Source organism: Atheta coriaria, unplaced genomic scaffold (genome assembly GCF_025399875.1).
Source record: "Atheta coriaria isolate IRGN ID8LTWV9N9 unplaced genomic scaffold, Caltech_Dcor_3.1 hic_scaffold_6_pilon, whole genome shotgun sequence".
Taxonomy (NCBI): domain Eukaryota; kingdom Metazoa; phylum Arthropoda; class Insecta; order Coleoptera; family Staphylinidae; genus Dalotia; species Dalotia coriaria.
Window position 1 is genome coordinate 11,683,673 of NW_027045448.1, and position 12,107 is coordinate 11,695,779.

Genomic DNA, 12,107 nt, shown 5'->3' on the forward strand with positions numbered 1-12,107 from the left:
GATATTGAACTAACGCACTCTAGATGGCAGGGCACATGCTAACTACACTACTACATACTAACAACTTTGTCAAGTAGCAAGGCGGTAAGAAGTAGTCTAGTTGATCTAGTTGACATTGCGTTTTGATTAAGCTAATAAATATAAATAGTCTTTATAATAGTCCTAAACGAAACTGGGTCGGAATAGTAACGTAATATGTGATGTATCCTAAAAATAACGTTTAGATAGTGTCACAGGAAGTGCTACAATGAAAGAAAAACATCTCAAAGTGGATCTAACCTAAGCTTATTTGCAAAACGAATTGCACTAGGTGAGTAACATACAAAATAAGATTATAACAAACAATTGATTATACGATGTTACATTTTAGAACAATGATTACAAGATAATATAATGGTTGTAGTGAAGAGCGTAGATAATCGTTGGATACGAAGATACAAAATATTTTTTCTGATTGGCATTGCAATCTTTATATTTCAATTGTTTCTTGCCATTAGACTTTTTATCTTGCAACCAGACAATTTAAATTTGCCAAATTCATGGAATGAAGATGCCGAAGTTAGCGTGAATTCGGCGCGAAGGAGTAACAATGCTCTTGTTATAGATGATGATGAAGGGCAGATAAAGAAGGTGGCAAAACCTTCAACAGTCATTCCATCAACCACTAAACATGTAGTAAGGTTGCGTTTGGAGGAGTTAGATTTTGTGCCATCTTGTGAAATATCTACCAAAGAAGCTGTCTCTGCAATTCATAGAGCAAAAACTCAAAGATGCAAGCAGGAGATTGCGAATATTACGTGCCTTATTCAGAGTGGTTCTTTGTATCCAACAGAGTTACATAATCATTGTCCAAATGAAGGACGTGATCCTGGCAAGCTGTTGGGCTGCTTTAAAGATGAAAAGAACTTTAGATTGCTCAGTGGTTATTATGGCAAGAACAAGGATGCCAACTCTCCAGAGTATTGTATACGTTTGTGCCTTCAGTCAGGGTTTGCTTATGCCGGTGTACAATATTCGTAAGTACCGAATTATGTTTATATAATTTTTTTGGCATTAATCATTTTTCTTGAAAGGATTGAGTGTTTTTGTGGAAATGATGAGCCTCCATCAACAGCCAAACAACCAGATTCATCATGCAATATGAAATGTCCCTCAGATCCACATCAAGCTTGTGGTGGATATTTTACAATGAATGTTTTTCAAACAGGCATAAAAAGTTGGGTTAGGATAGGTTATGTTTGAATGGTTCTTATTAATGTATTTGTAGAATTTTCACCACGCATCGCGTCAACAGGAAGTACAAATATAAAACAGGTACGAATCGTATTCCTTCTCACACTGAATGGACGAGCTTTAAGACAAGTGAAGAGGTTGATCAAGATTTTATATCACAGGGATCATTATTTTTATATTCATGTAGACGCGGTAAGTTTTTCCACGACATTTCTTTCTGTTCTTTTTAACCATAAGTCGTAATTTTGCAGAGGCAAGATTATTTATTTAGGGAATTGTTGAGCTTAGAACGACAATTTCCGAATGTAAGACTGACGCGGCGTAGATTTGCAACGATATGGGGTGGTGCATCCCTGCTCAAAATGCTGCGCTCCGCGATGCGCGAACTGATCGACGATATAGACTGGCAATGGGATTTTGTCATAAATCTCAGTGAATCGGACTATCCGGTGAAAACACTCGATCGCCTAACATCCTTCCTCTCGCTGAATCGCGAGAAAAACTTTGTCAAGTCGCATGGCAGAGAAGTCCAGCGTTTTATTCAGAAACAGGGTCTGGATAAAACGTTTATCGAATGCGATACGCACATGTGGCGCACTGGGGACCGCAAAATTCCGTGGGGCATTCAAATAGACGGTGGCAGCGATTGGGTGGCGCTATCACGTAAGTTTGTCGAGTACATCGCGACTGATTCCCCTGATGAACTGGTCGAAGGCCTATTGGTGCTTTTCACCTACACTCTCCTGCCGGCCGAGTCGTTCTTCCATACAGTGTTGCGTAATTCGAAATTCTGCAACACTTATATCGATAACAACCTGCACGTCACCAATTGGAAGCGTAAGTTGGGGTGTAAGTGTCAATACAAGCATATTGTAGATTGGTGTGGGTGTAGTCCCAATGATTTTAAACCAGAGGACTGGTTAAGGGTGCAAAATACAGAGAGTCGACAGATTTATTTCGCGCGAAAATTCGAGCCGATTATCAACCAAGCGGTGGTGCTGCAATTGGAGCAGTGGTTGTATGGCGACAGCTATCATACGGATTTACTCAATATAAATTCCTATTGGCAGAGTGTGTACAACTCGTTTGATTTGGGTACTACTGGGGATGATAGTCTATTGACTTTAACTGATAGCGTGATACGTACCACGATTAAAACATTAAATAAACATTGCACCGCAGGCGATTACAAATTAAAAGAGATACACTCATATCACACGAATGACAGTTACCAGAAGACTTTAGTTTTGTACGATTTGAACGTTACTGATGTAGGCACAGTTAAGTTAGAGACTTGGTTCAAGCCGAAAAACACACTTTTGCTTACCAAGTCGTCTAATATCGTTTACCGGATTAAGTCGATGATAGTGAGTAGCGAGTACGACCAAAAGGAGCAGATATCACGTAATTTGGCGCGAAGTTTAGGCCCTTACTCGGAGGCAGCTTTGATTTACACGTTCAACGCGGCGCATGCAGCTAGCAAAAGTACAAATTTAACGTTATTGTGGATTAATCCTGCGGGGCATTTGGTGGACGTGACTGAGATAAGCGTAGACGACATGTTTGTTACCGGATTTAGCAAACCAACCCTAAAGCAACCTTTATTACCTGGCGCGTGGACGATTAAATTGATACATCATGATGAATCCGCGGCGGAAGTGAAGTTTTTAGTCACTCCTTTGAGTTTTGTGGGCGGTAATACTATTGCGCAGAACCAGGTAAATTTTATTCATTCAGGCGCGGAGAACTTTAAAGAGTTTGACACTTCTTTTGAAAAATATCTACCGAGTAATTTCGAACGCGAACGATTAGAATTACTTAGCGTGGCGAACTCGAAACGTTTCGGGCCGGACCTGCAGGAATGGATCGATACGCTTTTCGCTAAGTTTTACACATTGGGTTCGAGTTGTATTGCAAGAAATGCGAAACATGACAACGTTAAAACGTGCGGTATTGTCACAAATTGTATTGACACAGATTGGAGTTCTCTAGCCCCCGATCCAAAGAGTTTCATTGGTAAAGTGAATGAAACAACGGGTGGACTTAACTAAATGTTTAAATATACATGAAAGAAGTGTGCGGAACGAAATTTTACGGGGTAAAAGATGAAAATATATTTTATTATCGTTGTTATTGTGATATTAAATTGGTGCTCCAAATTTTCTTCATTCTACGTGACGTGACTTTACAACTAACTTGTATTCCTCTTGAATCTTGCATGTTTGTTGCATGTTGCATTCAATATTTACAAAAACATACATGTTAAAACAGTTAAACGGTTTCTCAGTGTCTAGAAACAAATACTAAATAGGTGATTACTTTTAAAACAAAGTTAACAGTGTAATTGATCAGTGTTAGATTTTCACACTGATCCAACTTGGGTAGCTACATAAAGTTACAGAACTTTATTATTATTCAAATTAGAGCCGATGTTATAACTGATCTAAAAACTTTCCGCAAATTGAGCATTTTTAGCGAAGTTACCTAACAAATTGTTGTAAAAACCAGCACATCCATTCATGTGGTCCAAACACTCAACAGACTACATTCTTTTTAACTTATTGGACACCAACTTTTATTACTACAAACTTTCATGATCATAAATGCCATACTAATTATAAATACTGTAAATCATGTTAAAAGCTATGTTCTTATCTTAAAGTACGCAATACTTTAAGGTTTTTAGGAGCAGCAATGACTGGCCATATATGTTACATATTAATATAATAAAAACATAAAATACTTACAACATTCAGTCAAAGCATGTATTTAAGTATTACAAACAGATAATGTGAGCATACCCTCATCTAGCCCCCTGATATCCAATTGATCATTGTATTTTTCCCTAAACATATTAATTAGAGTATCACATTGCTGGAAATCCTGCACACAATCTAGAGTGCTTTCCAAATATTCACAACTTGTAGATATAAATTTCCATTCAGTATCAAACATATTTGAATCCCCATTCAACTTGCCACATCCCATAATAAGGAGGCGTTTTGGAGGTGAAGTCGTGAGTAATTCTTTTAAACACATACCAGAGAACTCATTAAATGATAGATCGAGTTGTTCAAGTTTATCACTATCTTTTAAAGGCCTAAAATAAGAAATTTAGAAACTAACATAAAGCTACATAAGCTAATAACTTACCTTATTAGGTTACAAATATCATCATCTTCTAGCATACACCATGATAATCCAGCTTTTCGTAACGCCACCTTGTGATTTTCCAGATCTTGCGATTTTCTCTGTAACATTTTGAATATGTCTAGCCCAAGCCCGCTTGTTTCAACACCATTGTTACCAATTTCCAACATTTCAACTTTATCCCCATACAAAAAGTTCAAAAATTTTGCTAAGTCTGATTTTCCAAGTTCATTGTGACTTACATTTAACTCTGTTAAATTCTTTAGACTTAAAGATACATTTTGATTGTAACTGCTGTTGAAAACACCAATAGTGAAATCAACTGCACATAAATGAAGCTTTTCTAAATTCAGACTGTGAGTTAAGTCGGCTATATGCTTCAAACACGTATTTCCCAATGGATTGTAACTTAAGTCCAGTGCGTTTAGTGATCTTAATGGTGTGTATTGTAATGTTGTAGACAATGTGTACAACCCATCACAATTAATGTGATTAGTGCTTAGGTTTAAAACAGATAGATTCACGAGCGATGGAAGGGACTCACATAATACTTCTACCATTTTGTTTCCGGCTAGTAGTCCGCTGAAGTTGAGTTCATAGAGACTAGTTTGACGATTCAGTGCTCGTGCTATTGGAATACACCTATCGCGATATTTTTTGTTTGATAAGTCGAGATTTACAGTGGTGGAGTCTAATATTGTTGAAATTTCATTGGATGGCTCTGAAATATTCATAAAAAAATTGTCACTAAATTTTTCATGTTTCTGCTTACAAAATGGCTTACCCATATTAAAATAATGGCACGCGTCTAAATAACGTTCTTTTAATTGTGGGACGTTCCATTTTACTACTTTTGCGCGAAGTTCCTCGCATTGCGTAACTCCAATAGGAAATAACACGCTTAAAACATCATCGTCGCATAATATCGCTCCGTTTTTGGTTTCTACTTCAATAACTGGTTTCATTGCTTCCTTCCTAATTGCAAAGAACAACAAAAATACATTATTTTATCATTATCATTTTTAATTTTCGCATTTGTAATAATTACTTGTAAAATCGCTTCGCAGTTTCCTCCGCCAACCAACTAATCGTTAAACTCTCTAAGTCCTTCGCCGGAAATGGGATCCGAAACAATTTTTCATCTATCCGTACATCGATATACAGCATTTGATTTTTAATCAGTGGTTGTGTTAAATTCATATCACTTTCTTTTACATTAGTTGTATTAACATCCTTGTTTCTATTTGAGTGAACATCACCACTGGACAAAAAACTTGATATTTTTGATTGCGTTCTGCAATTCGCGCTTTTATCTGATCCCCAATTTGAACCACAACTGAACATTGACTCAACCGGACTAGGACTGTCTCGCACACGAGTAAATCCGCTCTTAAAAAGTGTCTGTTGGGATTTACGCTTCCGGAAGCCAGATTTTGAGCTTGTGCCACTTGTACCGCTAGATTCAATTGTAATAACATTACTGGAATCAATATTTTCCAAATCAAGCGACGCACTATCATCAGATTGTGCGTCCATGTCAGATGTAAAAGAATTTAATGAATTTGCGCGTTTGAGTGATAAATTCACACGACATTTCTTTTTGTTCGTTGTGTTCATGGCACCCAAATCATCCTCCAACCAATCATCAACATCCACTACTTCATCTGTAGACACTAGTGCAGATTGTTGAATAGATTTTCTCTTTTTCGGTTCATTACCTGAAGTTTTGCGAAATAGATCCATAGTAGATTTGTAATCACAAGTAACATTCGATTGTGTGATTAAATCATCATCACCAGCATTAATATTTCTTCTCAGATCAGAAGAATAAGTACTACTTGAACTTTTATTGCTTTTTGTGTCGCTTGCATCTGATCTTAAACTGTTACTACTCCGTGGGTGATTGGGCTTTTTTGATGATCTTGTCATATTTAAAATAGGATTATCATCTTCGACGTATACAAGAGCTTCGTTTGATCGGTTTAGCGAACTTGTTGTATCATGTTGACCGGCTTTCGATAACGCGATTGCTATCGATTCTACAACGCGATTATAAACGATTTCTTCATTTGCGTCTAAAGTTACGTTAGATCTCCATGATTTTAGAAAGTTTAGAGGAGTTTCGCCATTATCTGTTTTTGCAAGTGGGGAAGCACCCTTCGCTAACATATATTCAATAACTTCTAAGTGACCATTTGATGCAGCATCATGCAATGGTGTCATGCCTAATAATTAAAAGACAAATTAAATCACATAATTGAAGTAGTAAATACTTGCTTACCTTCACATTTAACGCCACCTCTATCATTGATAGCAGCACCCTTTTCTACTAACATTTGAACTATCTCTAAATGACCACAAATGCATGCCTCGTGAATCGGTAGCCATCCAGCATTATCTCTAATGTTAACAACATGTCCTTGCCCTAATAATTTTTCTACTAATTGCACATTACCATCAATCGTTGCAACGTGTAGTTGAGTTTCACCTTTCGCATTTCGTTTTATTGTAAAAGCTGTAGTTTTATTTCGTTTCCTAGTTGATTTTATTGTTAGATCCTTTTCATCATCACTTGAAGATAGATCCGTTATGTTATTAATATCTACATCATCACCCAGTGCAAATGTATCTTCAGCCTCTTCTCCGCCACTATCACTATCACTTGGCAAACAATTCAACTCTTCAAACTCGGGTTCCAATTTGGCAGCGTCCGTTACTCTGAAATTTTTCTTTAAATACAAAATATGTCGCTCCAAAACCCTCGCAAGTTCCTTTTTGACTCCAGCTATTCGACACCTTTCTTGGGCCTGATTATACAGTGCACAAACTGAATTGATGTCTTTGCCGGCTTTATCCATAGCGGATGCTATATTAAAAGTTGTGTTTATTGATTCACTCAAGTTATCTTTAGACAGTTCCAGATCTAAGTTATAATATTCAATTGCTTTGTCATATTGCTTATTATCTAAATAAGTTTGTGCTAGACTGTTATAACAAGGACTCAGGGACTTTCCACATTCATTATTCTTTAATGCAGAGTCCAGCATCATTTTGTAGTAGTCAATGGCAGTAGAATAATTTTTAAAATAGCATGCGCCATCCCCAAGGCGTTCATAAAGAGATTTTCTTGTTTGGTGATCATCCACTGATGCTACCAATAAATTTTCTTCTGCATAACTCATCGCCATGACAGTTTTTAAATTCTTTTCAATTGTATCACGATCAGTTTTGTTTGGCGTTTTCAGTTTATATGCTTTATGTAGAACGCGTTTTGCGCCTTGTAGATCATTCATTTTCATCAGTATGTCTGCTTTAGACAGGAGAGATGAACAAGTTAATGAAACTTTTTGTGGTAATCTACCTGCTGTTTCCATGGCTAGATTTAAATTACTAATTGCACTGCTGTGATCACCACTTTTGAGATATAAAGAGCTTAGGGTTGTGTAACACCTCTCAAGTTGTTCAAAAATATCATACTTCTTGCACACATTCACACTCTTAATGACTAGCTCAATTCCTTTAGAAAATTTTCCTTGAGCTTCTTTGACCACCCCAAGATTTGCAAATAATCTTGCCATCATATCCATTTGTTCTCTTTTAGAAATAACACCACTCAATCTATAAAATAATAACATTATGTATACAATTATCTTAAAGAAAATAGTTTATTATCATACTTCTCACAAACATTTAAACTTTTAATGAAATTGTTTGCAGCCAGCTCTAAATTTTTATGATTTGGTTCCTCTGAACACAATGACATTGTTAAATAAATATGTCCCATGGTGGCAAATGCTCTTTGTTCTTCCATCTTATTGTTTTCTTTTTGAGCTACCTTGAGGTAAATTTCCTCATGCTTTAGGGCATTGTCATAGAGTAATAAGTGGGTATATGCCTCACCAATCATTCTATGCGCACAGGCATATTCAAGCATTTTGTTCTGCTGTTTGTAAATCATTGCAACTGTTTTGTATTCGTCAATTGCTGCATTATAATTGCTATTGCTTAAATGAAGTTCGGCAAGGTCTATGCATACAGAAGTTAGTAATGTTTTGTTACCATCTGTTTGCGCTTTTTTCTTTCGTTTTAATAGTTCTAAAAGATGAGATTTTTTATATTAAATATAAACTATCTTACGAGATGTCATATTAGGCAAATAGTTATTAACTGATTACTTACTTTCCATTTTGAACTCTTAAATTTTAAATTTATACACTAATATCACACATAAATAAGCAACAAGTTACGCATTCGGGTTATAGACAGAAAACCGCGTAAATATTGAAATCTTGAAGGTTAGTTACGGTTAGTCGTGGAAGAAGTCGTCGTTAATATTTTTAAAATTACCGCTATGCGAGCCAGCATCTGATTGGTTGTTGACAAACGAGAACTTCCGAAGCATTGCAAAATTGTGATTGTCACGGCATTTCAATAATTTTCTCAAATGTGGTTTTAATACATAGTGAAGTTAGCACGCATATATAGCTTAGGAATTTGGTAAGCAAAACAAACAAATCTTTTTATCTTGAAAATTTCGCTTTAATTCGCATGACGTCAATACATTTTTAAATCAGCAAACATTCCATCATCAACTCACATATCACATGTATAAAATCATTTAATCTGTAAATATTAAGTAAAATAAATTTACAAAGACAAATAATATTATACCTTTATACATACATGGTAACTTACATGACTATATTGTAAAATATATAGTTACACATAATTTATTTATAAATTTCTTATTGCTTACCAACCTTTTGGTAAATCATAAATTTAAGAACGTTCCAATTGATAAAAATCCATTCATTAACCTACATTTAAAATTATTTGCTGATCATTGCTTTAATATTACCATTGTCACAATGCCGAGCACGTAAGCAAAGACCAGTTTGATGGTATTCGTTATGTAGAGATACTTTGGAATGAAGTAATTTTCAACTAGGGGATCTGATTGTGTTGGCCACAGTAAGGCGATACTGCAAATCGCCATTGCAAGAACTGACATGTATATTAAAGTATTATTTTGATGATATGGCGTCCTACAACAACATAAATAGTAGTCAATTTAGGTTGTGTCTAATTAGGTATGTATATTTATTATTTATTTACCTATAACTATGCATTGGATAAGGAGTAGTCCTTTGATCTTCTGGGTGCTTGTCACCAATGCCTAAAGCTTGAAAATCACCATCATTTGAAATATTGTCTGGCTCACCTTGCAACAATCTAGCTTCAATATCACGTTTGCCTAGCACCTGCAGAAACACGGTAATAATTACTTATCATAATGCATAAATAACTTAATGTAAACCTTCTTTGTACTATGGTCCTGCATAGATATTCTAAATTTATCAGAGACATTGCAGTTTGAAAGTATGGGCACTGTATGCCTGACAACAATATCCACACAAGCTCTAGGTCCTATGCTCCCATCAGGATCTATCACCGAATACTTGTTGGGAGCTGTGGACAAAACTGCAAAAAATGTGAATAATACAAAAACAACAAAAAAAAACTGCTGAATAATGACTTTATAATGACGACATTGGAAGTTTAATTATATACCTTTGAATCTGACTGGAAAATCATATGGATTGTAGAGAGTGAGAAGCTGCTTGTGTGTATGTCTGGCACCCAGGTAAAATTTCAACGCGTTCGGGAACACAAAGACGGGAATTTGGCTCATAGATCCCTCCATGGCTGCTAATGCTAAGTGGCGCAATGCGTAAATGGCGTATGTGAATACATTAGTTGCTGATCGTTGTAAACACGATATAATTTTGTTGATACTGGTTGGTACGTAAACCACACGCTAGGCAATAGTTAAATCACTGACGCACAACAGCTGTTTATGACATTGGAATTAAAAATACCAGTTGAAACGTAAAGCAACAGGACACAAACGAAACGGGATTAATCGTAGTGTTAGCTCAGAAAGTGACCGTTAGAGGGTAGTACAGTTCAGTGTTGTATCAATTATTCTTCGTTCATTTGTTCTTTTTTATTGCATTGCAAAAAACGTTCTGTTAAACCATGAAAAACAAACAAAAAGTAATAAATACATTTAATTCAGGCATAAAAAAATTGATTGCAGTCCAGCTGAGTTGATGTCTTCCTCATTGTAAGTACATAAATAATTTGTTCAAGAAATAGTTAATATTAATGCTACCAATCATTGGTATCAGCTAAATCTTGGAACATTTTATCCTGTATCTTAGGTCTTGGATCCTCTTTAATGTCTGTGTTAACTGCACCTGCTTTGCCCAGGATGTACTCAAATTCTACAAATAATTTTAACATTTTTATTCCAACTGAATAGAACAATTTAAAATTAGAATACTCACCATCACAAGTTAGGTTGGGTCCTCTTAAATCAAGTGGTCCAACAATTTGTTTCTTCAACTCTCCTTCATAGTAAATAAATATACTTGGCAAATTTTTATCTGGGTAATTTGGTATACATGTTTGTGCAATGGCTTTCAAGAATTTAACAGTTTTAAATCTGCCTGCAAGTTCCTGCATAAATTGATTAATAAGAGCACACAATGGAATGCCCTGTTTATACAGATGTAAAACCACCCATATTCCTTCACCAGCTTTATTAACTTGTCCTATGTAATCTTGTGCTGATATTTCTTGCACCCATCCAAATCTTTCTTTGGATGCAAGTGCTTGCATCTCAGCTATTCTCTTTTTTCTGTACTCAAGTAATATTCCTTCATCTTCTGAATCTTCTAGTTCATCTAATTCATCCAGGTTCATGTCTTCCATTTGTTCTGAACATAAACATTTGTTAAAATTGCTTAGAGATGAGTTTATGAGAATGAAGAATACTCACTTGAGTTATCTTGTTTGTCCTTGATGGTTTGTTCCAACATGTTAACAATGTCATCTTCAGTGATTTCTTTTTCCTTTGGTTTTTGAGGTAGAATGCCTTTGGAACGAAGGATATCATTCCATTCAGTGTCTTCATCTGGGTTCTAAAATATGAAAATGATATTAATGTTGTGTAATTTATAATTTAAGGTATTTTTAACGCACCTGCATGATGATTAGTGTTGATGTGGCTAAACTTGTATTAACAGAAAATAACAAATGAACTTATAAATTGCGGTACAACCCAAATTTGGTCATGCCCTGAATCATACGTCGCGCTTGCGAGCGCCGAACATGCGGCGGACTCCCCCACTGGAGCTGAACGAACTTTAGATTTATATGGCAACGGTGGCAACGCAGGAATTATAAAAGTTTTCAAATCTTTCAAGATTTTCTATGAATTTGGTCGCAAAATAAGGTTTTAACTATAAATATTTGATGTTTTAAAGGTAGTTTAACAATTGCGATGATGTAGACTCACCCGTCGTTAGATAAATCGTTACATAATTAATTTATTAATTAATCATATTTTTATACTTAATTTGTAACGCTAATAAGTATAACCACCATTAATTTAATTATGGTATATCAGAATAGTGGAAAGGATTTGTTTTAGAATATTTTATTTGAAATGCGCTTTTGAAGATGAACTAGACGTTAGGTTCATTGATATATACTTTAAAACCAATATTTACAAATGTAATATTGAATTGGATTATTAGTGTGACTAAAAATAAACCTTAGTATCAAATAGTCTGTTTAATATTTAGCTAACTTACTAAAGTAGTAAGAAACATATTATTGCGTTTGCCAGCAAAATAAGTTGCAATTTTATCTATTTC

General features: G+C 35.3%; 4 protein-coding genes across 4 annotated transcripts; 1 reads left to right on the plus strand and 3 right to left on the minus strand.

The window, feature by feature from the left end:
- The first annotated feature begins 68 nt into the window (after positions 1–68).
- oxt (Xylosyltransferase oxt) lies at positions 69–3,984 on the plus strand. Its single transcript, XM_065305976.1, has 5 exons — positions 69–310; positions 371–1,016; positions 1,074–1,216; positions 1,268–1,425; positions 1,485–3,984. The coding sequence occupies exons 2-5, from the start codon at positions 394–396 to the stop codon at positions 3,282–3,284; spliced, it is 2,724 nt and encodes a 907-aa protein (XP_065162048.1). The 5' UTR covers positions 69–310; positions 371–393; the 3' UTR covers positions 3,285–3,984.
- LOC135794636 (tonsoku-like protein) lies at positions 3,985–8,675 on the minus strand. Its single transcript, XM_065305974.1, has 7 exons — positions 8,563–8,675; positions 8,061–8,478; positions 6,665–8,001; positions 5,432–6,608; positions 5,168–5,358; positions 4,387–5,104; positions 3,985–4,333 (listed from the first exon to the last, which is right to left on the minus strand). Exons 1-7 carry the CDS (start codon positions 8,567–8,569, stop codon positions 4,003–4,005), a joined length of 4,179 nt encoding a protein of 1,392 aa, XP_065162046.1. The 5' UTR covers positions 8,570–8,675; the 3' UTR covers positions 3,985–4,002.
- Positions 8,676–8,983: 308 nt separating this feature from the next.
- Positions 8,984–10,269, minus strand: LOC135794644 (motile sperm domain-containing protein 1-like). Its single transcript, XM_065305981.1, has 4 exons — positions 9,955–10,269; positions 9,701–9,864; positions 9,499–9,644; positions 8,984–9,428 (listed from the first exon to the last, which is right to left on the minus strand). The coding sequence occupies exons 1-4, from the start codon at positions 10,085–10,087 to the stop codon at positions 9,224–9,226; spliced, it is 648 nt and encodes a 215-aa protein (XP_065162053.1). The 5' UTR covers positions 10,088–10,269; the 3' UTR covers positions 8,984–9,223.
- Positions 10,270–10,365: 96 nt separating this feature from the next.
- On the minus strand, positions 10,366–11,592 carry viaf (viral IAP-associated factor). The gene is made up of 4 exons (XM_065305980.1): positions 11,431–11,592; positions 11,228–11,369; positions 10,734–11,165; positions 10,366–10,670 (listed from the first exon to the last, which is right to left on the minus strand). The coding sequence occupies exons 1-4, from the start codon at positions 11,434–11,436 to the stop codon at positions 10,555–10,557; spliced, it is 696 nt and encodes a 231-aa protein (XP_065162052.1). The 5' UTR covers positions 11,437–11,592; the 3' UTR covers positions 10,366–10,554.
- Positions 11,593–12,107: the final 515 nt, after the last annotated feature.